This window comes from Bos taurus, chromosome 14, assembly GCF_002263795.3.
Source record: "Bos taurus isolate L1 Dominette 01449 registration number 42190680 breed Hereford chromosome 14, ARS-UCD2.0, whole genome shotgun sequence".
Taxonomy (NCBI): Eukaryota; Metazoa; Chordata; class Mammalia; order Artiodactyla; family Bovidae; genus Bos; species Bos taurus.
The window spans coordinates 16445522-16461023 of NC_037341.1; the positions used below are offsets into that span (position 1 = coordinate 16445522).

The window sequence follows — 15502 nt, forward strand, 5'->3', positions numbered from 1 at the left end:
CTTGACTAGATGGACCTTTGTTGGCAAAGTAATATCTCTGCTTTTCAATGTGACCTTCCTTCCCAGGAGTAAGCGTCTTTTAATTTCATGGCTGCAATCATCATCTGCAGTGATTTTGGAGCCCCCAAAAATAAAGTCTGACACTTTCCACTGTTCTCCATCCATTTCCCATGAAGTGACAGGACCAGATGCCATGATCTTCGTTTTCTGAATGTTGAGCTTTAAGCCAACTTTTTCACTCTGCTCTTTCACTTTCATCAAGAGGCTTTTTAGTTCCTCTTCACTTTCTGCCAGAAGGGTGGTGTCATCTGCATATCTGAGGTTATTGATATTTCTCCCGGCAATCTTGATTCCAGCTTGTGCTTCTTACAGCCCAGTATTTCTCATGATGTACTCTGCATATAACTTAAATAAGTAGGGTGACGATATACAGCCTTGACGAACTCCTTTTCCTATTTGGAACCAGTCTATTTTTCCATGTCCAGTTCTAACTGTTGCTTCCTGACCTGCATACAGGTTTCTCAAGAGGCAGGTCAGGTGGTCTGGTATTCCCATCTCTTTAAGAATTTTCCAGTTTATTGTGATCCACACAGTCAAAGGCTTTGGCATAGTCAATAAAGCAGAAGTAGATGTTTTTCTGGAACTCTCTTGCTTTTTCAATGATCCAGCGGATGTTGGCAATTTGATCTCTGGTTCCTCTGCCTTTTCTAATACCAGTTTGAACATCTGGAAGTTCATGGTTCATGTATTGCTGAAGCCTATCTAACATGTGCTCTTTCACTTTCCTTATTTTCAGCTTTTCCCAGGGAAAGTTCATTGCTGGCTTCCAATTCTGCACAGCTTTTTTTTTTTCTGTTTTGCCACAGCATTTTAGTCATATGTCTTTAATACTATTATCATGTTAAGTAACTTGACCTGTCTCAGCCTCTGCCATGAGCAGCACCATGACATGGTCTTATCTTGAGACAGTACAAAATAATAGCTCCAGAGTCAGACGACTCAAATCCTTTCTCGGCTAACTGTCCTGTATGACCTTGGACAATTCACCAGTCTTCCTGTGTGTCATTTTTTTTGTAAAATGAGAGTAATACAAGTAGGTGTCTACCTAAACAAGGCTGTCCTGAGCATTAAATACACTAATCTGTGCAAAAAGCATAGTGCCTGGCACAACAGAGAAATACCCTATGTAGTAAACAACTACCAAGTTTTGCAACTGTGATTATCATCATTATGCTTCTTTGTGAACAAAGTGTAAGCACTGTGACTGGGATAAATCCCTATTGAATTAATGACTGTTTTGCTAAGATACAAGTGAGGTTACTGTCACAAACCCAAAAATGTGGTTTAGGGGAGATACAGTGCATTTCTTATATAACACCCTGAATGTTTACATTCCAGAGCTGATAAACTGTCTCCACAGTGTCTGTACCCAGGCGCCTGAGATCTGGATGGAAGGCCGTGTCTAGAATGTTGCCCTGGTTCCACATAGTTGAAATAAATCACTTCAGTCGTGCCTGACTCTTGGCGACCCTATGGATTGTAGCCCCACCCCCGGTTCCTCTGTTCATGGGGTTCTCCAGGCAAGAATACTGGAGTGGGTTGCCATGGCCACCTCCAGGGGATCTCCCTAACCCAGGGATCAAGCCCACATCACCTTTGTCTCCTGCATTGCAGGCAGATTCTTTACAGCTGAGCCTAGTTGAAGAATGCTCACCACCAAGTCTGCTGCAATTGCATTCTGGCCAGCAAAATCAGGAAAAAGGAGTAACAGAAGGTTTAAGAACAAAAATCCACAAAATGGTACATATCATTCTGCTCACATTCCACTGTCTAAAAGGTAATCACAAGGTCACATACACATGCAAGGGAGATTAGGAAATGTAGGGTTGATTCTGGGCAGCCCAGGTAATAACAGTATCTCAAGCAGAAGGAAGGATGGATATTGAGAGAGTCAAAAGTCTCTGCTATAATGTGCTTTCTTTAAGCTACTAAACCTTTTCTTAAAAGCAGGAATTAATCTTTAAATTGGAAAAAAAGTAGATCGTATTTTTAAAACACACACAATTTCATGGTAAAGTCTATTAAAAAGAGTATGGTTTCAGAGGAGTTAGGAAGTACGTAGACCAGATTCTGACCTGCAAACCCTAGAGATGTGGATGTGGAAGAAAAGAGAGATGCACTCAGACAAGTCAATACCCAATAAAATCAGGATGTTAAAGGTCAGGGGTTTGGAGGAGGAACTCATAACAAAGGAAAATACAAAAGAGGGCCACAGACGTGAAAGGGGAGATTTACGAATACAGTCAGGTTTAAGAACAAAAGGGGCTTTTATTTTTTGTTAGGGGAGGAGGTATTTTAATGCTCAGTGTTAAGAGCTAGAAGAAAAAGAAAGCGAATCCCATTGCTTGAGACCAAATGATATGATGTGATCAGACAACTGAAAAAAAAAAAAACAAACACAGAAATACCCAGTGTCTACTTTGCTAGCATTTTCTCTATCAAAAAAAAAGAATCCTCAAGCTGTAAAGAATAAAGAAAATGGCTGTAAGAGGAAATTAAAGCCAAGATAACTGTTAATCAGCTCTACAAAATAAAAAGTCTAAAAAAAGTTAAAAATAAAAAAGCTAAGATAGGTGCAGTGGTAGAAATCACCAAATTGCCTTAAAGGGGTTAAAAAATCTTTAGACTCAGATGAGTTACATTCCAGCATACTTAAAGTGCTTTAGTTTATGATCCCAAAGCCTTTCTTATGGATCTTTGAGAAAGTATGTTGGAAAAGATGACATAAGACTAAATATGAATAGTTGTTGTCTTCAGTTTCGTAAAAGGAAAAAAAAAATATATATATGTATATATATATATATGTATTCCAGACACTACACCCTGATGAACTTGATGTCCATTCCCAGGATGATTTGTGACCATGAAAAAAAAAACAGTTATTATTTAGAGGCCTCTACTGATTTGCCAAGCCCACTTCATGCCAAATGGACCTCATTTCATGTTGTTGGAAGAATTAATTGATCATTAGAAGAGGATTATAGCACAAACAGAATATAATTTGATTCCAGCACAGCAGCTGTCCTCATTGTATTAGTCATGACTCAATCAGTTAAAAGTCAAGGCAGGGAGGCTGTTTATTAGTCTGTTGAACGGGAAGGACACCAAAGTGGCTCTCACAGTTGAAAGATGAGCTGCAGAAACCAGGCTGTCAAGGAACCAGAAGTGGCACTCACTTCGCCCAGGCCTTCTTGCTCCCCATATCTGTCTGCTGAGTGCTTGGCTTCATCCGGAGGTGACTTCACTTCTTGCCATAGGAGGATGGCCACTGGCAGCCCCCTATTCATATTTTCCAAGCTTGGCAACCCTAGCAGAAAGAGAAAACTTCTTTTTCCTCATGGCAGTCACACAGAGTGACTTGTACCTTTATTTTTCACATTTCTGTACTGCATGAATTTTTCACATGGGATACTTTCTAATAAACTGTTTAATACTTTTCTAAAAAATCGAAGTTATCAACATCAATATAAAAAGCTACGTGGACAGACTATTGTTTACTTAGCTCTTCCCCGTGTTGTTGAGTCGCTCAGTCATGTCTGACTCTGACCCCATGGACTGTGACCCACCAGGCACCTCTGTCCATGGGATTCTCCAGGCAAGAATACTGGAGTGGGTTGCCATTTCCTTCTTCAGGGGATCTTCCTGACCCAGGAATTGAACCCGCATTTCTGCATCAGCAGGCAGATTCTTTACCACTGAGCCACCTGTGCAGCCCCAACTTTCCCCCTACTGTTGTACATTTAGCTTGTTTTCAGATCTTACTCTTATAAATAAAGCTGCAATCAACATCTTTGCACATAAACCTTCGTCCTCGCCTCTGATTATTTATGTTTGGAAGGAGTCCTAGAAGTAGAATTCCTGGACTAACAGTTTTTAAATATTTTCCAGGTTCCTTACTATACGTGGCTATATTACTTTTAAGAAACAAGCCTCTACCTCCATATCACATTGAGTATGTTTATGTTTATTAAAAAAATAAAAATAGAGGCAAAAAATGGCATTCCTATTGTCATTTATTTTGCATTTATCTGATTATAACTTTCCCAGGTGGGATCATTTTAACATAAAGCAATAAATGCTAAGGCAGCCATGTGCTATGTGAGCTCTGGGTAGGGGTGTAGCACCTCATCATTGAGGGTGGGGAGTTGGGCTGGGTTGGAATGCCATACTATTATTACCAATCTTACTTAGAATTGGGTGGGGAGGAGGCAATAGTACCAGGACCCATGCTTATGCCTCAGGGCTGTGTACCACACTTTACATGGGCAAATTGAGAAACTAGTATATTCAGGGGAGGCTGATAAAGACGGAATGTCTGAAAACCACATCCTAGAATTATGACGTGTCTTTCTGGCTCATTTCCACATCCTCTCTCCTGGCCCTCCCTCCTCCACATCTGATAGGGGTGTCTGTCTCATGCTGTGCCCCTTATAGGAAACCACTGGTGAAAGTCCCTTTTCTGAACTGAAGCCTCTCTACCAGAGTTCTTTTTTTAAAAAAAAAATTTTGGCCATGCCACAAGGCATGTGAGATTTTAGTCCCCCAACCAGGGATTGAACTTGTACCCCTAGCATTGGAAGCACGAGGTCTTAACCACTGGACTACCAGGAAAGTCCCCAGAAACCATCTCTGGCTGACTTAAACAGGAAATCAAATTTACTAGAAGAATGGGGAGGACAGTGGGGTAGGGCTTGGAGAAGCACAGCCAGGTCAAACCGATAAAATGCTCCAAGGATCCAAGAATGGTAGTGATGAAGAATCTCTCTCCCTGCATCTTTGGGTCACTTCTTCAAGATGTGATGAATGTCTCAGGTAGGAGCGGCTTAGTAATTGCGATGAGGTAACATGCCTGAGCCCTGGAGGCCAGGTCAACAGGGAAATGAAGTATCCATCCCTGTGGGATCCCCATCGAAGGAGGTGGGCCCTGCCTTGCCCAAACCCACCCAAAGAGAAAATCTCTCATGTAGGAGAAATGCTTAAATTTGGAGTAACTGAAAAATGGACAATGTCAACTGCGACCCACCCCCCCACCTCCACGTGATTAATGATCTTCTCCTCTTTTGTGGGAAATCACTGAAATTAGCTATCAAATTTAAGTAAGGTCAGATTTATAACATTGAGAGAAATCCCTCTTCAAACTAATGTTTACTTTCTAATTGTTACTAAAGCACAGAAAGGGTCCCACCTATGACCTCATCTCAAATGAGGTAATGAAATTATGATTAGCTCTGACTTCAGCCCTCTTTGCTGTCTCATGTGAGCTAAGAACACTGACCCTCTTTAGGAAGTCGTGGGCGGGGAGGAGAGGAAAGAACCTGAGTTTCTGCTCCCCCCTCTTTCCCTAAAGACATTCCTATCAACCATAGCCAAGACTTTGGCAAAAGAAAGAAATATGACTTGCTAAACACCAGTTCCAGGGAATCCACCTGCGACGCAGGAGATGTGGTTCTATCCTGTGGGGAAGATCCCCTGGAGTAGGAAACGGCAACCCACTCCAGTGTTCTTGCCTGGGAAAATTCCATGGACACGAGTCTGGCAGGCTACAGTCTATGGGGTCGCAAGAGTTGGACTAGATAGCCACTCAGCAACAACAAAGACCAATTCCAGACCAATTCTGTTTCCTAAGGCTGCTGTAACAAATGACCACAAATCATGCGGCTTAAACACACACACATACAACGCACACACACACACAGGGAGGCATTTATTCTCTCACAGTTCAGGAGCCCAGAAGCCTAAAATCAAGCACCACTAATGTTAGCACCACTGGTTCTGTCCTCAGGCTCTTAGAGGATGCTCCGTACTTCTCTCTGAGCTTCTGGTGGTTGCTGGCAGTCCTTGGTGTTCCTTGGCTTACAGAGGCATCACTCCAATTTCTGCCTCCATCTTCACATCACTTTCTTCTCTATGAGTCTGTGTGTCAAACCTTCCTTTCCTGTTAGACTTGGATTTAGGGTCCACCATATATCCAAGATGATCTCATTTCAAGATCCTAATTACATCTGCAAAAGCCTTATTTCAAATTAGGTCATGTTTTCAGATGCCAGAGTTTAGGACTTGGATGTATCCTGTCGGGGTACACAGATCACCCACTACATCAACTAAAGGCTGAAGCAAGTGTGCTATTTCTTAATGTAGAACACAGAAAACCATTTGGTTTTCTCTTGGTGTTCTGAAATTTTTATTTCATTGCTTATTTAAAACAAAACTAAAACCTAAAATGACAACTATAACTTCTGTGGAGGTCAATTTGGTAGTATCGAACAAAATCATAAATGTGTATCTTTTTGAGGTGGAAGTTCTTTTTATAAATGCTTATCGAGGTACAAAGGTTTCCCTGGTGACTCAGTGGTAAAGAACCTATCTGCCAATGCAGGAGACACAGGTTAGATCCTTGGTCCAGAAAGATCCCCTGAAGAAGGAAATGGCAACTTACTCCAGTATTCTTGCCTGGGAAATCCCTTGGACAAAGGAGCCTGGCAGGCTACAGTCCATGGGGTTGCAAAAGAGTCAGACAGGACTTAGCAACTCTTAACAACAATCAAGGTACAGTAATGCATAAAGAAAAGGGAACAGACTAGGCTGATTTAAATATTGTTCTTTTTTGCTTACATTTATATTGGGTAAACAATCATCTGAAAGCTTTTTTTTTTTTCTGTTGTAAAGGTAATACATATTTAGTGCAAAAAAAATTAGAAAAATTGATTAAAGTACAAAGAAACTACACAACCACCATAATATTGCCATCCAGAAACTAACCATTAATATTTTGTTGTAGTTTCTTTTGGGCTTTTTCCAATGCAAATATACGCATATACACATATCCTTTTTTAAAATCAAAGATGGAATTGTATGATATGTAAGTCTTTGTACTTTCTTAACAAGTTACAATACATTATGCACAACTTTCCATGTAATTAACACAGCTGCATCCTAATTTTAAAAAATGTTTATTTATTTGGCTGTACCAAGTCTTAGTTATGGCATACAGGATCTTTAGTTGTGGCATGTGGGATCTAGTTCCCTAACAAAGGATCGAACCTGGGCCCCCTGCATTGAGGGCACAGTCTTAGCCATTGGACCACAAGGGAAGTCCTGCATTGCAATTCTTACTGACTGTATAGCAGTCTTCTTAAGGATCCTCTGAGGGACATTCAAGTTGTTCTCTGCTCTTTGACATTATAAATAATGCTGTGGTATATATCACGGTGCATACATTTCTATAAACTCTTAAAAGGTCAAATTTTAAGTGCTGAATATTTAATAATTTCTGTATCTTAGGTGTGAATGGAAAGAAATTTCAGATAATCCCTCCAAACTTGCTTTAGCCATAGCTTTCTCTAAGTTAAGTACAGCTTCATCTTGCCATTAGCTCAAGCAAACAAGCAACCAAATACTGGGGTAATCTTCTACTCCTCTCTTTCCCTCATGCCTAAATCCAATTAATGAGCAAATGCTGTTGGCTCTTTCTTCCAAACATGCCTAGTATTTGACCATGTCTCATTACCTCCACAGCTCTCATTCTGGTCTGTGTCACTTCATCTGTTGCCTGGATAATCCTGGTGCCCTCCTACCTATAACTGCCAGATTTAGCAAAAAACATACAGGACACCCAGTTAAAACTCAGTTTCATATTAACAATTTATTTTTAACATGTTTGTCCCCAATATTGTATTCTCAAGGCAGCAGAGAAAGGGATTCTTTCCAAAAGTCCGAATAGGTCACTCCTTTGTTCAAACCCTGTGATGTCTTTTCATCTCACTTATAATAAAAAGCAAAAAATCTTTGAGGCCTTGCAGGATCTGCTTCTAGCAGCATTTTCCTCTTTGATCTCACTGGCCAGCTGTTCCCCGCTCCCTTCTTGCATCTCTCTTCTCCCAGATATACATAACCTCCTTTAGATCTCTGCTTAAACTTCATGAAGCTCTCTCTAATCGCTATTTAAAATCTCACGCTTCCCTTCACCTTCCCTATTCCACATTTCTCTGTAACACTTACTACCTTGTAACAAACATATCATGTATTCAGTCTTCCTCCTTTCACCAGAATTTAAGTTCCACGAGGGCATTTTTGCTTTTTGTTCACAGCTGCATTCCGAGTGCTTAGAATACTGCCTGGCACGTAATAGATGCTCAATAAATATATAATACATGTCGAGTTAAGGAAACGCAGACATCCAAATCAATAAATAGCTTTTGTTTCTGTTTCGCTAGGGCTCCGCTCACATTCTGATCATTAAGCACGCTGCTATTATCAAAGTAGTTGTGTGACTCCTTTATTTTCAGATAAATTATTTTCTTCTGGAATAGTAGTAAATATTTATATGTAAGGCATAATAATATCTTAGAACCTTAGGTGTTAAAAATCAGAGTTAATTTACAGATTAGGAGATCTAAGAGCAGGCGGGGAGAATCTTTTGCTCAAGATCGCGGGAAAGGGTGGCGCTGGGTTACAGAACCTGCTTTTAACTATAATACTCTACCCGCTCGCTTCTAACTCTGTCTCTTAAACTCGTTTGGGTTATCAGTAAGAGTCCTTAAGAAGCAAAGTCAAAACCTGTCACAAGTCAAGTACATTCTCCCGCCCCAGTCAAGGACTCCGCATTTTCTATTTGAATCCCGCGTGGCGGGAAGCGGAGGGCTGGTGTCGGAAGTGGCGGGGCGGGGCCACCAGGCCCCGCCAGCCAATCAGAAAGGCCGGGAGCCTCCTTTCCCGCGCCCCCCCCGCCCCGCCAGCGTCCACGCGCCAAAATTCCAAACAGGACGTCGCGCAACCATCCGTAGTGTCCCTCCGCCGAGCTCAGCGAGCCGGAATTATCTAAGAAAAAGGAGTAAGCAGTCTCCTGTCACTGTCGCCTCGGCCCCTGATACCGTCGGTGTGGGTTCTGCTCAAATTCGGCCCAAAGCCCTCTGCGCTACGGAGAGGAAAGTTTCGAGCCCGCCGTGGTAGGGTGGCGGCGTGGGCGGGACTGGCGGCGGAGGGATTCCGGGCGCGCGCGCTGCGGCCGGCGGCGCGGCGCAAGTGGCGCCAGAATTCGGAGCGCGGAAGCGCCTGAGCGGCTGTTGCCTGAACTCTGGTGCGTCTCCTGCCGCGGACGGCAGGGCAAGAAGGGAGAGAAGATGGTGGTCCTTCGCAGCAGCCTAGAGCTGCAGAGCCACCCCGCCGCCTCGGCCACGGACTCTCTGGACCTGTCCAGCGAATTCCTCAGTTTGGAGCAGATCGGCCGGAGGCGGCTCCGCTCGGCCGGCGCCGCTGAGCAGTCCGCCGTCACCGCGGCCGCCGCGGGCGTGAGTACCGGCCTGGGGCGGGCCCCTGGGGCCGGGCCTGGGGGACTGCCCGCTGCCCACTGCCCGGCAGGGCCTTGCGAGATGGGAGTGGGCGGTGGGATCGGAGTGACAGTTGGCTGGGGGTGGGGCAGAGAAGAGGGGGTGTAGGTTGGGAGAAGTATTTGTCGAGGACGCGTAAAATGGAAGGCTTCTCAGAATCGGAGCCTGAAGGGGTGTGTGGGTCTGGTGGAGAGAAGAGCTGACTGTTGAGAGGGTGTGTTAATCTGGTTTCACTCAAGAGGAAACCGGAGGTCTCCGCAGCCGAAGTGCAGTTCGGGGCCCCACCTTGATTAGCGGCTTGCCCCGCCCCCCACCTCGCACACCTCCGGGACCGATGGCCCAGGCTGCCGCCCTAGGTTCGCAGCGATCGCGAGCCACGCGCGTTTACCGAGCGCTTACTTGTGTGCATAACGAGTGTCTTAGAAGCCGCGAGTGGATAGAAAGATTGTGACTCAGGTTCCCTGACCTAGAGTTTACGATCCAGAGAAGTTCGGTAATCCGAACGCCCTGAATAACACCAGGTTGCATAACGTGGAGGGATGGAGAGCGACGTTTCATTTACGTCTTCTTTACTTAAGCCTCGTAACAGCACCATGAGAATGGATAATTACGTATCTTACCGATGAAAAAAAGGACTCGGGAAGTGGTAGATCGAAGTTGGAACTTGGATCTTCCGCTACCACAACCCGTTCCCTTTCCCTTGTTTTCGTGTTAACAGCTATAAACAAGGTCTGTAGGTTTCCATGGAGGTGGAGCAGTATAGTCTTCTTGAAAGAAGTTCTTCTCCTAGGTCTGATGTACAGATGGGATGTTTGATTGGTAGATTCAATTAAGTCCGAGGGAGAGAGTCCCTCCACCTTCCCTCCGCCACCCCCCAGCTGCTGAAAGAGACACAGATGGAGGAGACCGTGTTCACAAAATGTTACAGTAATTGAGGAAGCAACAGTACATAGCAAAGTTAAGGCAGCAGAAAGTAGTCTAGTTCTGTTGAAGCGAAGGGTAGTCATGGGGGTGGGAAAAACAGGACGGGAGATAGGGTTAGAACTGGTAAGTCAGACTGAAGCTGAGGGGAGGTGTGTATGGTGGGAGAGAGTGAAAAACATAGGTAAGGGAGAGATCGGGATATGAAATTGTCAGAATCTCTTGTAGAGGCCTCATCAGAATTACTTCTTAACCGAGGGGAATGAAAGAGCCCATTCAGTCTCTGACATTGTGATTCTGAATTGAAAAAACAAATAATTTCCTGACTTTCAGGATCTGTTTCCCAGTCACAGGCTGAAGTTGTTAGAGATCTAGGGAGGCTGGACACTTCTTCAATGAACTCTGTCACTTATTAACCTTTGTTCAGAAGAACTAATTAATTTCAGTAAATATTGAGTGTTTATTATCTTCAGGACAGTGCCAGTTCCTGTGACCGTAATGCTGTATTGAGTAGTGGTTAAGTAATATAGGCACTTAAAACAACTGTTAGTTCTTCCTGTGATAAACCATAATGGAAAAAGAATATAAAAAAGAATGTGTATGTTTATGTGTAACTGAGTCACTTTGCTGTGCAGCAGTAGTTAATACAGTGCTGTAAATCAACTATACTTCAGCAATTAAGAAATTTAAAAAAATGTTCTGAACATCAGCTTACCAATATCAGCAGGTTTCTGTACTTTTTGAAAGGGGGTAAAACCCACCACGTGGCTAATGAGAATTAAATGTGATCATGCACGTAAGGCAATTACGTGGACACTTGGCTGACATATAGGACACAGTTATTGTCAGCTGTTAAGACCTCAGTCAACTTTAATGGGCACTTTTTTTTTTTCTTTGAAGTTTCTGAGGCTGAAAACCTTAGAGTCATCCTTTTCTCTTAGTTCATATTAGCAAATTCTGTTGGCTTCACTTTCAGAATATATTCAGAATCTGACCACTACTCAGCTGCTCCAGTGTTGCCTTGCTGATTCAAGCTGTTAGCTCTTGCCTGGATTATTAAAATAGATGTTTTTGTTTTTGTTACATTGGGTGGCTTGTGGCATCTTAGAACCAGGGATTGAAACTAGGCCCTGGCACGGAGTCCTAACCACTGCACCACCAGTGAATTCCCACGGGTTATTAACGTAGATTCGTCACCAGCCTCCCTATTTGCCACCCTTACATATACATATACACCCTCCTCCCTTGAAAGTCTGAGTTCTCAGTATAGCTTACAGAGGGATCTTTTTAAAAGTCGTAACAGTTGATCACTCTGCTCAAAAATCCCTATCTAAATAGAATAAAAGTTGAGAAACAGCCCTATGCATCCTTACCCCTTCCCTTTATGATGACATCCTCTTCTATTCTTCCTTTTGAAAAACCCAGTCTATTGCAGCCACTTTGGCCTAGCTGCTCATTGAATCCCAGAGCCTTTGCACTTGTTCTACCTTTGGTTGGGAATATTCTTTCTCTGGATATCTGCATCAGATGTTCCTTTACCTTTTACATTTTTTTAAAATTAAAAGCAACAACAACAACTCAGAACTCATAGTACTTAATGTGTTCCAAGAATCTTACAAATATTAACTCACTCCTCATAACTTTGTAAGATAGGCATCCTTGTTTAACAGATAAGGACAGACTTTAAATAACTTGCTCAGTTCACCTTTATATGAAGAAGTAGCGCTGCAAGTCCGACGTAGGAGAACCTGGATGACGTAGCCTGTTTGAAGTGTTTGCTAACTACCTTGTCCTAACAACCCTACTGAAAATTGCAAACTGCTCGTTGTCAGGATGCTCTGCTCTGTTTTATGTTCCCTAGCATTTACCACCTTCTAAATATTGTATAATTTCCTACTTTTAAAATATTCTTCTCTCCCCAAGTCAGAATGGAACTCCATAGGGACTTGGATTTTGAACTTTTGTTCAGCAGTGTATGCTCCTAGCACCTAGAGCATGTTAGGTGCACGGTAAATATTTGGTTGATTATCTTGCTGAATCAGTGGTATGTGGTGGTCGAGCAGCTAGCACTTGGATGGTTGTGGGAGGGTAGAAAAGATATTTTTTCCCAGCTAGGATTTCCAATAGGGATTATTACACCTTTTTGAGACATAGTATTCCTCCGTGGGATAGATTGTAACCAGAGGGTTATTTAGTGAGCATAGGATTGGGTCTTGAGGGGGTAATATATTCATGCTGAGGAAGTTTACCAATAGAAAAAAATGAAACATACCGTTGTGATTGGAATATTTTCTAATTACAGGACTTTACATTCAGTGGATTTTATTTGATTATAGCTTGCTTTTTACATCAGTTACGCATTTCAGAAACTTCCTTGATCCACTCTCATTGTACTTGAGTATTTCTTAGTCTCATTCATGCTTTTATTGACAGAGCATTTCTTGGAGTAGATTTCTTTTTGAAGATGGTTGGATTTATTCATATTCGTTAACTTGTACTTTTCTTCATCTGATCTTGGAGGTTGACCTCCAGGTTCTAAAGATAAAGTTACCTGTTAACCACATTTTGCTTTTACGTTTTGAATATGATCTCACTTAACTGGGCTTAAGGACTTTTTCCCCCTGACCTATATGGGTTCCCGGAAAATATTTTGTTGTTGTTTTAAATCTGTTTCTTTGATTTTATTTTCTTAAACTTTATAAGTTTGGATGCCCCTTTCTTTTGGAGTCAGGCTAGCCATTGTCCTTCTGGGCTTTCACAGAGCTGAGTCTCTTCAATTCATTAAAGTTAGGGTTGTTTTTCATGCTGAAGAGACATTTAAGGATGGGTAGTGGGGTTCGGTTGTGTTTGTGTACAGTTTATTCTGTATGTTATTAGGTAAAATAAACACACTGTAGTATGTAGAAGGTATTGGGTTCTTTTCTTTTTTCATTGTACGTTTATTTAGAGGTCTGGAAAGATAATCCAAACTTGACACTGATATATACAACCTTTGGGAGATTTTTTAAAACTTGAAACATATCACAACATAATGAAAAATGCACAGCTCAGTGAAGTATCTCGAAGCATGGATAGATTTTGACATGTGGTGGTGAATATTACTCCCTGGAGTTGGCCACTCTGGATTTGAGGGAGTATACTTGTTTTGTGACAATAATAGTCCATTTTTATGTTTGTTTTGGGCTGGCTCTTGATTTTAGGCTTAGAAGTTGCAACTTTTAGATCAGGAATCTGATAAGATAGTGTTTAAGATGGATTATAGACAACAAATCCGAGAGTTTCGAAGACCAGTTAAAAGATTATAATGCTGGTAGCTGCCAGGCATATAGCACTTGCTGTGTGCCAGGTTTCCCCTGTAAAGTAACTATTAAGCAGTTTGTTAAATAGATTCATGTAATGGCTGGATTACTATTCATTCAAAAAGATTTTTAGAATAATACTTCACGACTTGGGAAAATGATCGTATCACTAGAAAAAAGTTACAAAGCATAAATAATATTAGCTCAATTTAAAAATTGTGTGAATATGTATGCATAGGAAAAGAATGGTTTGTGTATCCAAAGGTTTAACCCATTTCTATCTGTGGATAACTGAAATTGAGGGTGATAGTTTTATTGTTGTACATTTCTTAATTTTTCCATTTGTAATGGGCACATATTGCTTTTATTTTTGTATTGCTTTTATAAAGAACATTTTTGAAAGTTATATTTTTAAATTCCTCAGTGTATGCCCGGGTACAGGTGATTCTCAAAACACTTGTTTTGTTTTTTTCTCCATGCTGTTAAGGAGAGCCTTTCTTGATGCTTAGTACTTACTTAGGTATAATGAACTAAGCCAATCTCTGCAAATCACAGATTCACTTAGACTGCTTAAAGGTTAAGTCTTCTGAGTTTCTCAGGGAATCTTTTTTCCCAGTATTTAGCACTCCCCTCCTTTTTTTCTGTAGAAACCTTTTTTTTTTTTTTTAATTCCCAGGAATATGGTGACATTTATTTTTTTTATTGTAATATAAATAACAAAATTTATCATTTTAGCCATTTTAAATATAGAGTTTTGTAACATTAAGTATATTAACATTATTCAATAACCCATCACCACTCTCAATCTCCAGAATTTTTCATCTTCCAAAACAAACTCTGTACTTATTAAATATTCCCTGGTATTTTTAAGAATAAGGGAATTCTCTGGAATTCCCAGGTGGTCCAGTGGTTTGAACTCAGCACTTTCACTGCAGTGGCCCAGGTTGAATTCCTGGTCTGAGAACTGAGATCCCGCCCAAGTGGCCAGAAAATCACACACACACACACTAAGTCTCCATTTTCCCTCTTCTGAGCCCCTGGCAAGGAGTCTCATAAGAGGAAACCTACAATATTTGTTCTTTTGTGACTGACTTATTTCACTTAGCATAGCATATTCATTCATGTTATTTCAGTGTGTTAAAATTTCCTTTATTTTTGACAATAATATTTCATTGTGTGTACTATATTATTGTTTTAATCCATTCATTTGTTGATGAAGTCTGCTTTCACCTTTGGGCTATTGTGAATATGCTGCTGTGGACAGGAGTGTTCAGGTATCTCTTCAGGCCCCTGTTTTCACTTTTTTTTGAGTATTGTGCCCAAAAGTAGCATTGCTGGATGATGTGGTAATTCTGTGTTTAATTGTTTTTGAAGAATTGCCATATTCATTTCCACAGTATACACAGGGGTTCCAGTTTCTTCACTTTCTTGCCAACACTTACTTTCTCTTTCTCTCTCTTTTTTTTTCCTGGTAATAGCCTTCCTAATTGGTGTGATCCCCTGTTGGGTTTGATTTCTGTTTCCTTATGACTAGTTATGTTGAGCATCTTTTCATGTGTATATGGGCTATTTGTGTATATTCTTTGAAGAAATGTCCATTCAAGTCCTTTGCCTGTTTTTAACTTTTTATTGTTGTGGCAGTATAGAATTTATATATTGTGGGTATCAGTCCTTTGTCATTGTCAAATACATGATTTGCAGATACGTTCTCCAGTTCCAGGAGTTTCCACTTTACTTAATTGATAATGTCCTTTGTACAAAAGTTTTTTTAATTTTGATGAAGTCCAACTTAATCTTTTTATTTTGTTGTCTGTGCTTTTGGTGTCCTAAGAAATCATTGCCAAATCCAATATCATGAAAGTTTTCCCTATGTTTTCTTCTGAGTTTTAAAATTTT

General features: G+C 41.3%; 1 protein-coding gene across 1 annotated transcript in view; it reads left to right on the forward strand.

Moving 5' to 3' along the window:
* Positions 1–9089: 9089 nt before the first annotated feature.
* Positions 9090–15502, forward strand: part of ATAD2 (ATPase family AAA domain containing 2) — a 63314-nt gene continuing 56901 nt past the window's right edge. The window contains exon 1 of the mRNA NM_001099020.3: positions 9090–9347. Within this exon, the coding sequence (NP_001092490.2) occupies positions 9180–9347 (168 nt within the window). The 5' untranslated portion in view covers positions 9090–9179. The remainder of the gene's footprint in view (positions 9348–15502) is intronic.